General features: G+C 40.7%; 2 protein-coding genes across 2 annotated transcripts in view; one reads left to right on the top strand and one right to left on the bottom strand.

Annotated features, from left to right (window-relative positions):
• The window catches only part of poc1a (POC1 centriolar protein A), a 45956-nt gene extending 30808 nt beyond the window's left edge, over positions 1-15148 (bottom strand). The window contains exons 1-9 of the mRNA XM_071544559.1: positions 15134-15148; positions 11772-11856; positions 11376-11547; positions 10403-10582; positions 10024-10131; positions 9134-9249; positions 7214-7347; positions 1887-1955; positions 1388-1537 (exon numbers count right to left, since the gene is read on the bottom strand). Coding sequence (XP_071400660.1) covers positions 1388-1537; positions 1887-1955; positions 7214-7347; positions 9134-9249; positions 10024-10131; positions 10403-10582; positions 11376-11547; positions 11772-11856; positions 15134-15148 — 1029 coding nt within the window. The remainder of the gene's footprint in view (positions 1-1387; positions 1538-1886; positions 1956-7213; positions 7348-9133; positions 9250-10023; positions 10132-10402; positions 10583-11375; positions 11548-11771; positions 11857-15133) is intronic.
• Positions 12570-13352, top strand: b9d2 (B9 domain containing 2). Its single transcript, XM_071544572.1, has one exon. The coding sequence runs from the start codon at positions 12660-12662 to the stop codon at positions 13185-13187; it is 528 nt and encodes a 175-aa protein (XP_071400673.1). The 5' UTR covers positions 12570-12659; the 3' UTR covers positions 13188-13352.
• Positions 15149-17416: the final 2268 nt, after the last annotated feature.

Below are 17416 nucleotides of genomic sequence, written 5' to 3'. Positions count from 1 at the left end.
ATATATATATATATATATATATATATGTATGTATATATACATATATATATATACACACACACAGTATATATACCATATTGAAATATGGTTACTGCAGAAATGCATGAAATTTGCCATCATTCTGTTTTGAATGTGTTTTTAACAGTTTTGAAAACAGTGTGTTAGCATTTGAAAAATGTGCTGCAAATATATATTGTTTTGCAGGTGGTGGAGTATGAATGAGAAAAGAGTTCATGGATTTTGGAAAATGTGGTCATTGAATGCATTTTGTGTGAAAGCAATGAAAAATGATTCAGTTTGGTCGACATAGACTTCTGTTTCGCTGACTGTGTGAAGAGTTTTGACAATGTGACTTCAGTTTTGACCAATGCATGTTAGCAATCGAAAAAAAACTGTAATTCACGCAACTAAATAATATATCACACACTTTATTTATCTTCTAACGTCCTGTGCTTGCATAATGTTAAACTTTTATAGAATGGCCACTCTATCCTCGTGGCTTTTATTTTGATATATTTACTTTTACTCCCGTGTCACCTGTCTGCCTTTCTTCATTCTTCAATTCAAAAATGAAAAATGAAAAAGGGAATTTGCAAAAAACAAAATTGGACTGTTTTTTGAATTTGGTTTTCTTGTTTTTCGTTTTTTGATTATGACAACAAAAAAACAAAACATGGCTCAGTTTTTCCGTTTTTGGTTTAAAACGAAAAAACGAAAAAACCATGGTATTTCCGTTTTTTTTGTTTTTGGTTTCAAACAAAAAAACGAACTGCCTGAACGTACACGGACCGCGAGGAGTAGTTCGGTACCTTTCTAATGGACATATGGCTGTTGATGGACCTGCATCGGTTGATGTGGGGTAATCGAACCCGTGACCTTTGTGAGACGGTCTCTCTAACCACTAGACCATTTGAGCAGACCTGGCTTAGTCATTCCACTTTGCTGGTGTAGGTGTATTAAAGTGGTATTTTATAGGTTTAAGTAAAAAGGAGAGGAAAACATTTGAACTATCAGAACCATTCCAGAGGCCTGATATGGAAGTTGCTAGATATTTTGATTGGCGTTCAACACATTCCAGGGTTTCCATGGGTTGGTGATGCAGTGTGTGTGTGTGTGTGTGTGTGTGTGTGTGTGTGTGTGTTTGTGTGTTTGTGTGAACTGAATTGAGAGCAATAGGTATGTGTGCATGTGTGAGGATGTGTGTGAGGAAAAGGTAAGGATATGTGGTATGTGATTGGTGTGTATGTGTTTGTTTCTGAGATGGGGCAAATAGAGATCTGTGTAATGGGGCAATGGGGATGCATGAGCAGCTGGATATGAATTAGTACCCTATAGGGAATCAACAAACGTGATGATCAGTTCTGTATGCTGTGGTTGGTTCAGTTACCTGGCTGCGGAGCAAGGAGGCATGCGACCCAAAGGGGAGGTGAGCTGTCGAGCTGGCTGAGGGCCCCTGCAGGCTGGAAGTAGTATTACGCTGCAGTCTGACATCATTGCCACTCTCGCCACTGTCCAAGTTGCTCTTCCACACCATTACCTGTAGGGTGAATACAATTGCTGCTTGTTCAAAGCTTTCCAACCAAAGACAATGTAGTAATGCCAATGTGCCTATGTTTTGAAAGATGCTGTATCACCTGAAGAAGAAATCGTTCAAATCAGGTTACTAGCATTCTGAAGGGTACAAAATCTTGATTCTTTTTTATGATTCTTGCATCATAAACTGTCAAAAAATACCCTTCAGAATTGTAAAAAAAAAAAAAAAGTCTCTGCAAAGCTAGAAAGAAGGTGTATAATATACACCTTAGCCTACTGAGACACCAGTGACCCACACTATAGGCTATATCTGGTTCCCCTTTTTTTCGATCAATAAGAAGTGCTGTCATCACCTGCTCATCAGAACCTCCAGAGGCAAAGTGTTCCCCTGTCCTGGAGAAGGCCACACAGGTCGCTGGACCCTGGAGCGAGGGATGGGGAGATGGAAAGAAGGGGAGACAAAGAGAGAAAGAAAGAGAGAAAGACAAAATAAATACCAATGAGCACTATGAAGGGCAAATGGGCTATTAATGAAAAATACACTGGGCAGTATTGAGAGCTGTAAACAAGACAGAAACAGCAATATCAGAGGCCCATAACAGTCAATGTAACTAGTGAAATTGTCTTAACAGGCTTAACTCAGGCTTATAACCCTTGCTTAAATTACACACCAGGACAAAAATTGGATCGGGAGAGCCTTGTTTCTCTTGGTCCCCAACATGACAAGAGCTCTAGCATTGCTTTAATGAACCTGGATCCAAGGGCAAAAGTCAAGTTTCATCAGTTTGGGAGCCATGCTGACAAAGAGTAAAACAACTTGAACAATCTTTCCTGTTTCTTTTACATTCTTTTGGATAAAAAGCCAAAAAAAGAGCCACTCTTAAACTGGAAGACCAGCTGAAACTGATCTTGGACCGGGCCCAGGAGCGAGCCTGGGTCTCAGATACAAAGTTACCCCCCACCCTCCATGTCTACAAATAACTCCACAGGAAAAACTGACAGGACTGTGGCGAAAGAACAGAGTGGCAAGGGATGACAGGAGTTGCCAACTCCCCCTCACCCACCGACCTGGGGCCAGATTCACATAAGTGCTTTTTCAATAGATCATAAGAAGTTAGAGAAGAAGACATTTTAAGAAGTTCTTAAGTTCTTAAGAGCAATTCCCCAATATTCTCTTAAGATTAGTCTTATCTCTTACAAAATTCTCTTGATTTCTTACTTAGGAACTTGTCACATGTGGACTACCTAGCAACTGCAATGTAAACCAGCATAAAAGGACCAAATACTTCAGATGGTCTATGATTATGTGATTGTAATGTAATGTGACCCATCAGCAGGGGGGAATGAGAGCCATCAAACAGTACTACTTAAGGCCTTCAGATACAGCCAGGAAGTGTGTGTGTGTGTGTGTGTATGTTCATGTTGACTCACACCGAGTCACAGCTCTGACACAGAAGCACAAGCATGTATGGTTAGTACAGTCAGTCAATGAACTTAATCTCTAACTTAGCTGTTCTCTACCTTTGTGGTTCATGACCACTAAAAACAAATGCATGTCTACTAAAAATAAGGGCTAGACCGATATATTCGTCTGCCAAAATATCAGACTGATATTGGCCATTTACTAACAACTGCGCTAACGATTTCTTGGTGCTTGGGTGGAGGGTAGCACAGTGTTGTTTTAACTAAGGGAATCACTGGCCAAAATATTTAATTAATACATCGACTTAGCCACTAAAGTTAGAAAATCACTGAGCTACTTCCTGGTAGCCGGTACAACGCACCAGCCTCAAGTTGGTAGATGCTTGTTTGACTTCCACCGTACTGTCTGGTGTAGGAGCGCACACTGCATTTCCCTTATGCAGGGCTCAAAGGGGCCTACATTTTTCCTAATATAAGCGCTGCACATTGCAAAAACTGAGCGATTGGGCTCTGGCTTAACTCTGGTGATTTGGATGTTGCATCTTGTTTTGAAGCTTCTTTTAAGGCACTCGATGTAGTCACTAGCATGGCTGTTCTTCAGATGTGTAAAAAGGTTGGTGGTGTTACCACATTTTGCAGAGTTTACAAATCATCTCATTTCGGTCTATGTCACTCTCTTTGAATCCAAACCAAGACCATATGACTGATGTAGCATTTCTTTTTGGCACTAAAACTTCCTCTTGACAAGCGCTTTGTTCAGTGTTAGCTTCTTCACCATCCATAGCAGATGATAGTTAGTTTGTTTTGTAGCTACGTGACACTGTCCGCTCAGGCCAGAAACTATGGCAAGCACAGAGCAATTCCTAAAATTGTTTGCTAGATTATATACCGGTTTACAGTTTATGCAATAATTTGTATTTCATTTTTACAGATATCATGACCTACAAATATCGTTATAACTGAAAATGCATACCATTAAGATAAGTCATGCCAATATAACGGTTACCGCCCAGCCCTAGTGTGTATCAGAAATACACCAGTTTCATAATCTAGGGATCATTGTCTTTAATAAGACTAGGTGTTAAGACAAGAGAGTTAAGTACTCTTTTGGGTCTATGACTCATAGAGTTTAAGAACCTCTTCTTTAAATCATGTCAGGAACCCAAGATAAGCACACCGGCCCCGGGGGGGTCTTAAGCACCAAGCTGGATCTTGGTTCTAAATCACTCCCTCTTGGTTTATTCTTTTCTCTTTCGCACAATGCGGAATGGGGTCAACAATTACAGCCTCAGCCCTCTGATTGTGTTGACAGAGAGCATGGAGAAGAGAACAAACAAAAGAAGGGAAGAGCAATGGACAGGGAGGCTGTTGGGATAAAAGAGAGCTGTGTGCCTCGGCTGGCACCCAGACAGGCTGGTTTGGGTGAGGAATGGTTTCCCAGAAGCACCTGGGTGAAGCAGACGGCATCACTATGGCAACGCGACGGCCTGACAGACAGCATGTTCTGTCTCTGCTCTGACTAATGCCCGCTGCCAGGCTGGCACTGACCATGGGCAGACACACACAGACAGACACACAGACACGGAGACACACACACACACACACACACACACACACACGGCCGTGAACCTAACTGGCACATTTTATGTGTTGATAAATGAACAGGGGATGCAGAAACCAGACAGACCCCACATGGTCCTCTCCATAAAATAACAACTAACAAAAACAAATCCATGTTTGCATTGGTTTTATATTGTGCAGTGCACCTTTATTTCTTTCAAATATGCACCTAATAACAATTTTAAATAGGTTTAGTTAACTTCAACTTGCATACTGCAGATAAGCTTTTCTGTGAGTTGGGACCCATATTTGGTTGCTGGCCCAACTTAACAAAAGGACACGTTAACATAGCATGTTTTCATTAGCCTGAGTTCCAAGGAGAGATTTAAATTAATGAATTGGGGTCCTGGGCTGAAAAGGTTTGACATCCTCTGTTGTAGGCTAGGTAGACAGTAGACGATGGACAGGAACAAAGCACGGGAAAAACAAACGGCCACCAACGGAACAGCAGGACGACAAACAACAACAACGAATGAAACAAAATATTTTCAAAACAATTATTTTGTGACTTTTTTTATGTAATAATTCTAGCAATGCATGTAGCTAAAAAAATGCAGCTTAGTATTAATATTATATTGCAAACATTAATGTAAATTCCCTTGAAAATGTAAAATTCCCTCCAAAGCGTGGTCATTCAACATGGACAGTGAAAGGAGAAAAAGAGGCAATATCATTATCGATTTCTGCCATGTTTTCCCCCTGTGCAAGGGGTTAGGGCTGGGCAATATTGACAAAATTTTAGACCTAATACCTTGATATCGATAATGTGATGATAATTTGGGGGAATGAGTATTCATGCTTTCATAAGATATTTACACACAAGAAAAATCAGAAAATTAGTAATGATCATTTGTAAACAGCAATGTGTAATCAGTAATAGTAATATGGATATGATGAGCAGGTTAAGGCAATCATTGTTGATTTTACTCAGGCTGATAAGTAATACTTGTATCACTTTACTGTAGCACAGCCTTGAAGACCAGGAAGAGTAACATTTAACTTATCTCACAATATTACGATAACCAAGATCCCAGACGATATCTAGTCTCACATCACGATACCGATATTATACGATATATCGGCCAGCCCTAAGCTGCGTAACATCCGGTTATAAATTCCATCGCGGACGACGACTACTGTTACCGTTGGCGGTATCGTTTGCCGCCCCGCTCTCGTCCACTAAAATGACGTCCAGTTTGCCGTCTACCTGAATCCATCTGAATGCTGCATAAGTGTCTAACCTAGGCAACTCAGCTTGGCAAAAATCTTGACACAAGTTTGGATTTAAGTGTCAAGTTTTGTTCTTCAGTTTTTCTACTTAGTTGACTCGCTTAATAAAAAGTTTTGTGGCACACTTGAAAGGGTAGATGTCAGAGGAGCAAAAAGTAAAAAAAACAACAAATTAACGCAAATTAACACAATTCTACTCAGGTAGAGTTTTCCTGAAGCGTTGCCACGTTTGCCAGTTCCAAAAGCAAAACAACACTTCCTCAGAGTGCGCGGGCATACACACACACACACACACACACACACACACACGCACGCACACTAACTCACTCACACAACTGTATGTGTTGTCACATAAATGCACACAGGCTTACACACATTCACAGAAGAAAACATGCAAGCACACACATAGGCCTACACACACACGGTGAACAGATGGGGGTCTCTCCCATCTCTAGCTATGCGGCTGTAGAGACAATTAACACCCTGAGCGTTCCCAGCACCAACAGATTGGCGGAGTCACAACTGGGCCAAAAAGAACAAAAACAGCAACAGAGACGCTATGGAGGAGATGACAGGTCTGGAGGCGTGAAGAGGGGGAAAGAAAAGTGTTGTTTTTTTTTATCTTAACAGAGACAAGTTGATTCCTGGCAAGTGGCTAGAGAGAGACACAGGAGACACAGAAAGACAGACAGATTCATATACAGAGAGACAGACCACATGTGGTATTGGCCCTGATTTCCACAACTAGCCAGTCGGTCAGCCAGTCAAACAGAGACATAGAGTTAGTCAGCCATTCAGACAACCAGTAACAACCAGTGAACGAACCAGCCAGCCAATCAAAATGCGAGTACATCAGACGTAGGAAAAAGAGAGGAGGTAAAAGGTAGAGGAGAGGAGAAGGAGGAGGAGGACAAGGAAGAAGATGAGGATGATGACGGTGACGATACTAGAGGACATCCCAAGAATCGGACAGGAGGACATAAAGAGACGAGTGCTAGAGTAGGAGAAGAAGACAGAACGGAAACAGAGAGGAGGAGGAAGAGGAGGAGAGGATCCAGAGGAACGGAGGCAGAAACAGAGTCCTGTTTCCTTCCAACAACCCTGGGATGAGTCATCATGAGTGGGCCGCCTGCTTGCCTGGCAAGTACTAAAATACACCACATACAAAAGGCATCACACACACACATACACTTATGAAAAATCACACACACACACACACACAAAAGAGATATCAAACACACACATACATACACACCTACACCGCCCCTCCACACACACACACACATAAAGACTGGAATAATAGCGCTGACTACAGAGATGGTCTATGACCATGTAACTAGTACAGACAAGCCTGTAAGAGATATTTACATGGCATTCATGTGATTTGTGTGCGTGTGTGTGTGTCTACCTGGTGTCCATGCAGTGTATAGAGTAGCTTGCCCTCTACCAGGTCCAGTATCTTCAATGTGGAATCGTTGGAAGCGGTAATGAGGAAGTTACCAGCGGGATGGAAAGACAAGCCGTTCACCACACCACTGTGGACTGGAGCACATGGAACACACACACACACACACACACACACACAGGATTTACAACAGGACTACAATAGAGTTTCAGTAACTGTAATTAAAATCGATATGTATCCCTGTGCTATTTTAGACAAACAGTCACAAAAATCACAAGGATATAAGTATGGAAGATTCAATTTTGAGTTTTGTTTGCTTGGTTGGTTTGTATTGTTGCACAGCTTTACATGTTTCATTTTCTGCTTGGTAAACTGAATAGAATTACAAATGGAAAAGACTATCATTGATTAAACATGATGATGATCATGCTGATGATGACCATGATGATGCAATTGAAAGTTATTCTTATGGGGTAATATCAGGGCAAGAGTGGAGACAGGAAATACTGCCTGAAACAACAATAGGAGTGTCGATGACACACTGGGAATGTGGGTGACATACTGAGAATAAAAAATATCATGATAAAATACTGTTGGTCACAGTTAATAATAATGTGATACTTTATTGATTCCTGCAGGGAAAGTTTTGTTTCCCTTTCCCCTCTCCACAGGGATTCAGTGACATGCTCAAGGACAACTCAGCAGAGCGGGTGCTTGCTGACATGGGTGCTCCAGTTGAAGTCGTCGCCCCACACACTACATTGCCCTAGTTATTACATAACTTCACACTGCCTCAACATCAGCATTACATCAGCATGCATCATTACCTCAAGTAAGGTGGCCTATAGCAACTAATCAAAACTTCAGAATGAAATCATTCAACTTTCTGGTGACTGGGTTCTAGACTGAGACTGAGGACTACAGATATTCAGCAGGCGACATGGTCCCTCTGCTGGCTGCCAGATGCTATGACATATGCATCTGGCAGCATATAAGAAACATCATTGATTCTAATTTCCAGTGGCTGCAAAAAGATGCTAAAAGCAACAACAGATAACCACAAAATAAAGGAAACACCTGAGTACATGAGTGATATAAAGTGAATTGAGAGCAAGGAGAACGTATTCACTGGTACAGTTTAGGTCCACTCACCCGACTTAGTGAGCAAGGTAAACACCAATAAATACAAAACCAGTCAAGGTAATCCCCAAACAGCAACAACAACTGCTTCAAAAAATTTAAAAAACTCAACACACTCTGCTGCATGTACATCCAAACTTGATAGATCATTAACAAAGGTTTGACTTTACAATTAAACCCCCAAAAGGGTTTAGATCTGGAGAAGATCTGGAGACGAGATGTTTGGAGACGAGACATTTGGAGAAGAGAACAGAAGAGAAGAGAAGAGAAGAGAAGAGAAAAGGCTTTTATCGCCATGCTCCATCTCCTCAGACAGATGTGATTACCCATTATTAGATCTCACATCTGAAATCTATTTAAGAGAGCTGATTAGAACAATCAGACAGTGGCAGGCTGAAAAAAGGCATCAGTTTTTGCTTTATCGAATATGCAGGGAAGCACTCATGCTACAATGAATCGTTGCTGCGTGGCTTTTACTGTTTTAAAGGTGTGTCTTTACTGCAAAAGTGTTGTAGAGTCTAGTGGGAGTGGATAGCAAAGACCTTGACTGTTCGCCATCAAGCCTCTGTTCATGGAATTAAGAGAAACAGTTTTTTTCCTTTGTGTGTATTTACAATGGCAGTGAAGCAGCATCTCAACGGAGCCATCTAAAAAAACAAATCGGTGCATATTACCCACTTTTGTGCAAGTTTTCAACTTGAAAGTGCTGTATCAAATAACCATTATTATCAAATACCTTCACTGTTCACTGGCCGTTGTAGGTGTTTTTGCAGGTGTCTTTACCTTGATAGTGCTGTAGCATCTTATGGGACCGGATGTCCCACACCTTGACAGAGTTGTCAGTACTGGCTGCAGCAATGCATGTCCCACTGGGATGGAAGTCCACATGGTTTGCATACCTTGGGAAAAAAAAAAAAAAAACATGCTGTAAAAAAGACAAAGGCATGCAGATAAGCATTCACCTTGGGGTCCTTATCCCACCAGGTTAGTCCAAAATCTGTGTTCTAAGATAGTTCTGGTAAACACACTCACTTAAAAAACGAGGATGGAATATTTTTGACACAATTCCATTAAAATCAAAAACGGTCAGGCATCAAATCAGGCATTTAGCTGACACTTTTATCCAGAGCAGCTTGCAATGAGTGAGTAGGTAGGGGTTCACTTGTTCATGGGCACATTGACATGAGGACACATGGGTATCTATCTATGGGCCATTAGGCTGTTCTGCCAACACATAACACACAAATCCAGATACAACAACCAGTGTTGCCTTTACATGCATTAAGCTGCAGTGCCCCCACAGCTCAAAAAATGCAAATACAATGAAACTTTATCATCTGGCCATATTATTAACAAAAATTGGATATTTATAGCATGATACTGTATATGTAATTTTCAAATAGGAGCCACTCTTAAACTGCAACACCAAGTGGCACTGATCCTGAAAATGGGGTCAGCAGCAAACCTGGGTCTCAGAAGCAAAATCACCCCCACCCTCCACATTTACAAAAAAATCCACAGGAAACACTGATGCATATGCAACATATGGATTCCCTTCTCTCTCTATCACTGTGTTTCTGTCTCTCTTGCACACACACACATAAACATGCACACACTTCAAAGCATTTCCAGTCCACATGTTTCCATGTGTTCCTCTGGTCTCCACTGCTCACCCTGCATGTTCATAGAAGGAGTGGATGCACTCTCTACTGTTCTTGTCCCACAGCTTTATAGTCTTATCATCGCTGGATGACACAATCAAACGATCGTCTGGAGAAAACCTGCAAGAGATGCATTGGGGAATTTTTAAAACAAAAATTGGCCTTAAGCTAAACAACCTAGTTCCAATTTTTCTAATGGCACTAGCTCATGAAAGTTGTGAAAGAAATATATAGGATATTGAGAAGATTGTATATAATTGCACGTGAAAATGCAACAAATGCAACAAGCAAAATATGAAAAGTAGAAATATTTGTAGCAGCAAATAATGTCCAATTCCTGGTACTGTATATTGCGTATATAGTTTGGAACAAATGTGTGTGTGTCTCATACTTGGCACAGCGGACCCAGTTGATGTGTTGGTTGAGAGAGAAGAGGAACTTTTGCCTATGGACGGTCCAGACTTTGATGGTCTTGTCGTCGGAGGTCGTGACCAGAGTCTGTCCGTCACCGGAGAAATTAACGCTACGCACCGTGCCTGTGTGAGCCCTGAAAACTGTCGACTCAGCCTTCCTACACAAACACACACACATAAAGACAATGATAAAGTTAAAAAAAAAATCCAAAACCACTGGGTGCACAGCAGTGTGTACCTTCCTCAGTGCTGGGAGAAGCAGGACACATTCAGCATTCAGTAAAACTGTTTTAGTTTGTTGCATTTGTAAATATAATGAATTAAAAAATCTGGTATTCTGGTGTTTATTAATTGTTGAAACTAAGATCGCAATATATGCATAATTAATTGTGCAACCTTAATTTCAACCCACTAACTCTACAATATCTTTATTTTAATGTCTGACAATGAACTTATGTTCACAAAGAGCACTTTGAACAAAGAACAATATTTTATTCATTGCTATATATGGTAGTTATTACACACAATCTTTGTGTACCGCTTTGAATACCTTGTCTGAAAAAAATGTTAGAGAGCAAGTGGTCATATCTCCTACAGCATCTAGCATCTATCTAGGGTCAATTCACTTTGTATTCAGTCAATTCAGAAAGTTGATTTTCTACAAAAAATAAAATATAAACATTATAAATGTTATAATAGAAAATGTTTGAGAATTAATTATCTGTCATTAATTGGTGAATAGAAATTTTACTTTGAATTGACTGTATTAAAAGTAAATAGACTCTGGTAAATAGACTCTAACTGTAGACAGGACAGAAGTGAGACACTATGCTTTGGATCCATGCAGCCACAACACATAAACGCCAAACCCAGGCAAGTCAAGTGCACCAGTTTACTCAACAGCCAGCGAGGGCACCAACAAAAAGAAAAGGGGAATACTTCAAAACTTACATGCTGGGCACCCAAAGGCGTACAGTCTTGTCTCTGGAGGTGGAGGCCACCAGGTGGCCTGAGGGAGAGAACTGAACGGATAAGATGGCATCTTTGTGTCCATCAAAGCGATATGCTCGCATCTGAGGTTTCATGTTCCAGATCATCACACAGGAGTCCATGGAGCCTGTGGCTGGGAGAGGAGCAGGTGGAGTGAGCACATACTGCATGAACACAGAAAAAATAGACCCACACATAGGTGCAGGCATAGAGATATTACCCAAACAGCAAAAAATAATCATCCACAGAAACAAATATATACTCATCAATAGATACAGAAAGACAAACGCAGACAGCCACAGAGACAGATAGCCCACATACAAACGCTTCAACACACACAAAAGTAGTAGCAGTTACCGATCTGTTTCATGTTGCAGCTGAAGTCCACACTTGTAACATTGTCTCTGTGGCCCTTGAAATGCCTCTCTAGGGTTGGATCAGACTGTGCAGATAGATAGATAGATAGATAGATAGATAGATAGATAGATAGATAGAGAGAGAGAGAGAGAGAGAGAGAGAGAGAGAGAGAGAGAGAGAGAGAGAGAGAGAGAGAGAGAGAGAGAGAGAGAGAGAGAGAGAGAGAGAGAGAGACATACATTACATACGTGGCTAAAACTGATGACATTCTATTAAATGTATGGCTCTGGTCCATTTTCAATGTAGCTTGTTAGCAAGAAAGCCATAGCAGGGTAAAAAGAAGAATAGTGAAGCCTTTGGCTAGCAAAACACACATTCGTTGACATTGGTCATAGGAAGTGCAACTGAAATGTGGGCCTAGCTATTTTCTGGTCCTATTGGCTGAAGTTAGAAAAGGAATACAGCCCGTCTCGACTGTAGCGGCGCTGTTTCGCTGTTTACTCTTCGCGGCTCCTTGACTCCAATACAAAAGCGCGCTGCGATACTAGACTCGTGAAGCCAGCATGTCAGCACTCATTTTAAGGGTGGCAGTGAAGTTGCAATCACTCCTGAACATCGGTCCATATGAAAAAAATGAACGCGGAATTACTCGGCGATTTTGCAATGTGTGCCTCAAATCCACAGATGCAGCGGTGCGTAAAACGTCATACGCAGCGACAAGACGAGGAACCAATGGCCTTTTACGCCGCACGTTCCTGTTTCGTAGTGATAGCAACGGGCTGGGTTACCAAGGAAGTGTAAGCTTTGGTGAGACTCGCCATTAAACTCGGAGAAAGAGAAGAAGGAATCTCGGTGCCCTATGCTTTTACCCGAGAGGAAACTTGTGACATGGCTGAGCTGCACGTTATAGGTCAGATCGTCGGGGCCAGCGGCTTCCCGCAGAGCAGCTTATTTTGCAAATGGGGCGTTCATACGGGAGGTGCATGGCGGCTTCTCTCTGGCCTGAAGGAGGGTCAGACCCAGGTGGATCTGCCCCAGACTGGAGATATGGCGTACTGGAGTCATCCGATTGATCTGCACTACACGACCAAAGGACTCCAAGGCTGGCCCAAGCTTCATCTGCAAGTCTGGCACCAGGACTCTTTTGGACGTTGCCAGTTGTACGGCTACGGGTATTGTCACGTCCCCTCCAGCCCCGGACACCACCACGTACGCTGTGTGACCTGGAGACCGATTGGGTCTTGGCAAGAGCAGTTGGCGCAAATCTTTGTTGGCGGCGGCCCCCAGCTACGCACACCGGACCTTATTTACAGTGGGGCTGACAGATATAGACTGCATACTGAAGCCATGGGGACCGTGGAGTTGGAGCTGGGCATCATCATGCGACACTTTGACAAATATGGCGTCGAGTGTTAACAGGGTGAAATTCGTGGAGAACTGAAAGGGACTTGACGAAGTTGTGATGGATTAGATACTGTGTAGAGGCAGGACTAAACTACAATTTTATACTTTTTTTTCAAATTACGTTTGTGTTTTTATATGCTGGAGTTATGTAAATAAAGAAATTCTGTTGTCTAAAGACGAAGCTGAAGTTGGTTCCTTTTTGGCATCTTATTAAGGGAAAACTTTGCCTAAGTAGATCAACATTTTATCCTCACCCTTCAGCTAAAATGCAGTTACAGTAGTCTTAAAATTGTTTCCAGACCAAGGGTTGAATTATTCTGGGCCACAAGTGCAACAATTTATTTATGAGCAAATGAGAAATATTTTGAATCCAAATTGTTTCCAAATTAGCCCAAAATGGTTTCTGCTTAGAAAAAAGGCAAACATATTGCCAGTAGCCTACTGCCTTTTTCATGGCAGTTTGCAAGCAGTGCCCACTTGTACTTACATGAGCAAGTTCAAAGCATCAGCTTCAGGTTTAAATTATTTTGTACCAACAATATTACCACTGATCTAAGAAGAAAGGAGCAAATGTTGCTAAGTCAAACTGGCCTGATCTCAAAACGGCATCCAAAAACGGCCCTGAGATATATGTCAGACCTGTTTAATTATGGGTTAAAAACAGGCCAGGGTAAATACAACTCATAACAGTCAAAAGAGCATCTCATCTCATCATCTGCTTGGACAGAGGCCTAGTTATAATGTTCTCAATAGCAGAAAACCTGGCTTCTTATTTGCAACATTGGGTTTGTTCAGCAGTGTCTTAGTGTTGCATTTACATAGCATGTTTTCAAGACCTAAATTATTTCGGGCCTCCATTACAAATGGTATGTTGTATGATGTGAGTCTCAAGACAAGTCATGACTGTTAGTACAAATCTGACATTTCATGTAATCCACATATAGTGCTCCATCCAAAGTGTTTGTTTCTGTGCAGCTTTCAAATGAGTTGACACACTGTGTGTTTAGTTAATTTAGCACGATTTAAAAAAAAAAAGTGGTGATCATGCACTCTCAGACAATCTGAATTAAATCATTAGGTTTTACTTCACTTTTGCACCTGTACCCTCTGACTTGCTGAAACACATTCAAATATTCATGACAATTAGAACCAAGAAGCACTGACTTTATTTGATCCCAGTCTGGCCTGAAAGGTTGTTGTTTTTTTCCATTTACAAACTGTCTGGTATGGCCAAACACAACACATAAGGGTTACAAGGGGAATCTCATGTATGAGGAAAAACAAATCTCATGTTGTTCTAGACAACAGAGAACCTGGCTTCTCAGCTGCAGTCTGTATTATGCTCTTGACAGAAATTTCATGGTATCATTTCAAGGATTTAATATGTGAGCCTTACCAATGTTACAACTGATTCATAATGTTAGCCTTAAGAGTAGTTTACTGACGCTTATTAGCTTATTCCAGTCTGAAACAAAAATCTCTCCAATATTTAAATCCCAAAATAATGACATGAACATACAGTTGGGACCACAACACTTCAGCATTACAGCCTAATAGTCCTAATGTTTTCTCACTACAAAGTCACCCTGAAAATGGCTATAATGCTGTACTTGTATACATGTTTGAACCTTGAACTCTGTCTGCAGATCACAACTTCTATATTAATTTATAGATAACTGAGTGATATCAATGTCCCAAAATAATTTAACTGCATTCAGTAATTGCATAAAATTGTATGTTATTGGATCATAATATGTGTTAAGCAACATTTAAATATATTACCCTGCAAATGCTAAGTTAACTTAATACTAAGGAATTACTTTCGTAGTTTCAGGAGCATTTACATTTACATTTCAAGTTTTCCCTTCCATTGATAGGCTATAGCTAGCGGATGAGAAGCTACGAATAAGGAACTAACTTCAGTGGCTCACTTAGCAAGTGTTTGCAGCCTCACTCACCAATGCAGAAGTCATCTTTCCTGATGTCGGAGACAAGCACCCGGTGAAAACAACGTGTTAGTTTTACTCCTGAAATGTAATCGTATCCTTCTTATTCATAACAGTGGAGGGAGACAGACGAAAATCTTCTGACAGCTAACCGGTTAGCTAACGTTAGCTCTCGCAGCAACCATCAGTTGCTGACAACAACAAAGTTCAGTTTACCCGCCGCGATTGGGCGCCGACCTTCCGGTGTGATTCTTAAAGGGAAAGTTGGTCGTCTATCGTTTGTCGACTAAAAGTTAGATGTCACAATTTAATGTAGTCCTACACGGTTAAATGAGATTCGTGTACGTTGGAAACAACCGCGCAGAACACTGATATGATATGAATCCATCTAGATATTTGATCAAATGTGAGATGCAGTATTTCAAAATCGTGACACAATATTTTCTACCGCCAGGTGTCAGCAGTGTGAAAGGAATTGGAAAACGGTAACGACTGTGTTACATCAAAGATCTTCTAAAACTACGGTATGTCATTCCATACGGATACTGTTGCTCTTTTTTCCTCTCTATAACTTCAAATTATTCACTGTAGGCCATAGACGCTCAATACACATTTCCCCGTACATTTCACAGAAACAATGCTTCAAAGAAAAGAGGAAATTTTGAACAAAATGGCTATAACCTCCTCCAAAAGTCGATTAGAAACTAACTGACATTTTCACTTCCCATATGGACTCAGTCCTAGTTTAAAATATTGGCTACCCAGAGTTTACTTTAAAAATGTAATTTTCAGTACATATGTGGGTTAAGGCCCACAGATTTTGTCCTAACTTTCAACAGGGGGTTACATTTGTTAGTAGCGTCTGACAAGACTTGCCATTAGAACATGCTGCATTGAAAAACAATACAGGCATGTGGTCTCTAACAACACTCACTAAGGCACTGACATCATTGTGAATAGTTTGTATCATCAACATGTCTTTGTGTCTTCACTATAACACATACCTGATCTATAATGTTGTCTGCCTATCTATAGCTTGACATGCTGCCAAATAAGTGTAGGCTATTATCCAGGGTAAAAAAAAATAGCTGTGTGTAGGATATAAAAAGCATGGCCTATACATTGCATACAGTAGATTTAGAACAGGTGGAAGGAGTAAACAAAAGCACTTCCAGGTTGATCATGATAACTGAAATATCCCTCAGTGCATCTAAAATAGCTGCCATAGATTTGTTCATTTTTATGGAAATGAACATTGGTTTATCTGTGGACAAATCAAGCCACTCAAAGAATTTCCATTTATACATTTATACAATGGTGACACATCAGCCATCTGTACCAAACAGGATAATGATAACATTATCACATATATCAAGCAAGACAATGATAGACAATGATAACCAAACCCCACACACCAAACAAGACAATGGGTCTTAAGTGTACAAGACAAATGACCATTCAAGAATTCAGTGATGGTCACTCATGGGTTATTCATTCAAGAAACCATTCTATAGTCATTCTGTGGACCAATCAGATGTCAAGACAGACCCTTCTGGACCTCATCCAAATCCCCTTATATCTGCAGCCTGACCCTTTAAACTCTTAACTGTGGTTCATTTCAACTGTGGCCGTGCGGTTGCTATGTTAGGTAGCCATCAATTCATACCATGGTTTTAAGGTGGTAAGATACCTTCCTTACCCCATATTTATAGTATGACTAGCTATAATTATGTTGTTTTCACGTTGCGGTATTAGTCTATTTTCACATCATGGAGTCATGTCTCTGTTTTATGATGGATTTTGCAAAAGCAGGCTGCACATCACCTGGTAACCCAAGAGCAATCTACCTGGAAAGTTATGGGAAATATTTAACTTAAAATACATAATACTTAAGGCTTTAAGGCTTTGGGTATCACAAACAGCGAATTAGTTGTTGTTGTAAACATAAAGCATTCTCATAAAAGTAACCACTGTGTTGTCTTGTATGTACTTTTTATCATTTTATGACTTTTTCACCTAATATGTCTTCAGTCTAGAATTATTAATATTATCTATCAGTGTCTCTGTCCAAGCTCTGTGTGTTTAGGGGTGTGTGTGTGTGTGTGTGTGTGTGTGTGTGTGTGTGTGTCACAGGGTGGGGGAGGAGGGATGTTAAAACTTCATAACCCAAACAGGTCTATTATTTCAATGTTTACAAACATTACACTACACAAACATTACTACATTTAAAGCCTTAAAATATGCATATATTTTAAAATATAAAATGTATGGCTAGTTTAAGTGTTTGTGATTGAC

This window comes from Centroberyx affinis, unplaced genomic scaffold (assembly GCF_046629955.1).
Source record: "Centroberyx affinis isolate AG114_WGS23_722 - 3 ecotype Tasmania unplaced genomic scaffold, CSIRO-AGI_Caff_v1 ptg004599l_1, whole genome shotgun sequence".
NCBI lineage: Eukaryota > Metazoa > Chordata > Actinopteri > Beryciformes > Berycidae > Centroberyx > Centroberyx affinis.
Note: the sequence above shows the minus strand (reverse complement) of the source record. Positions and strands in the feature narration are given on the sequence as shown.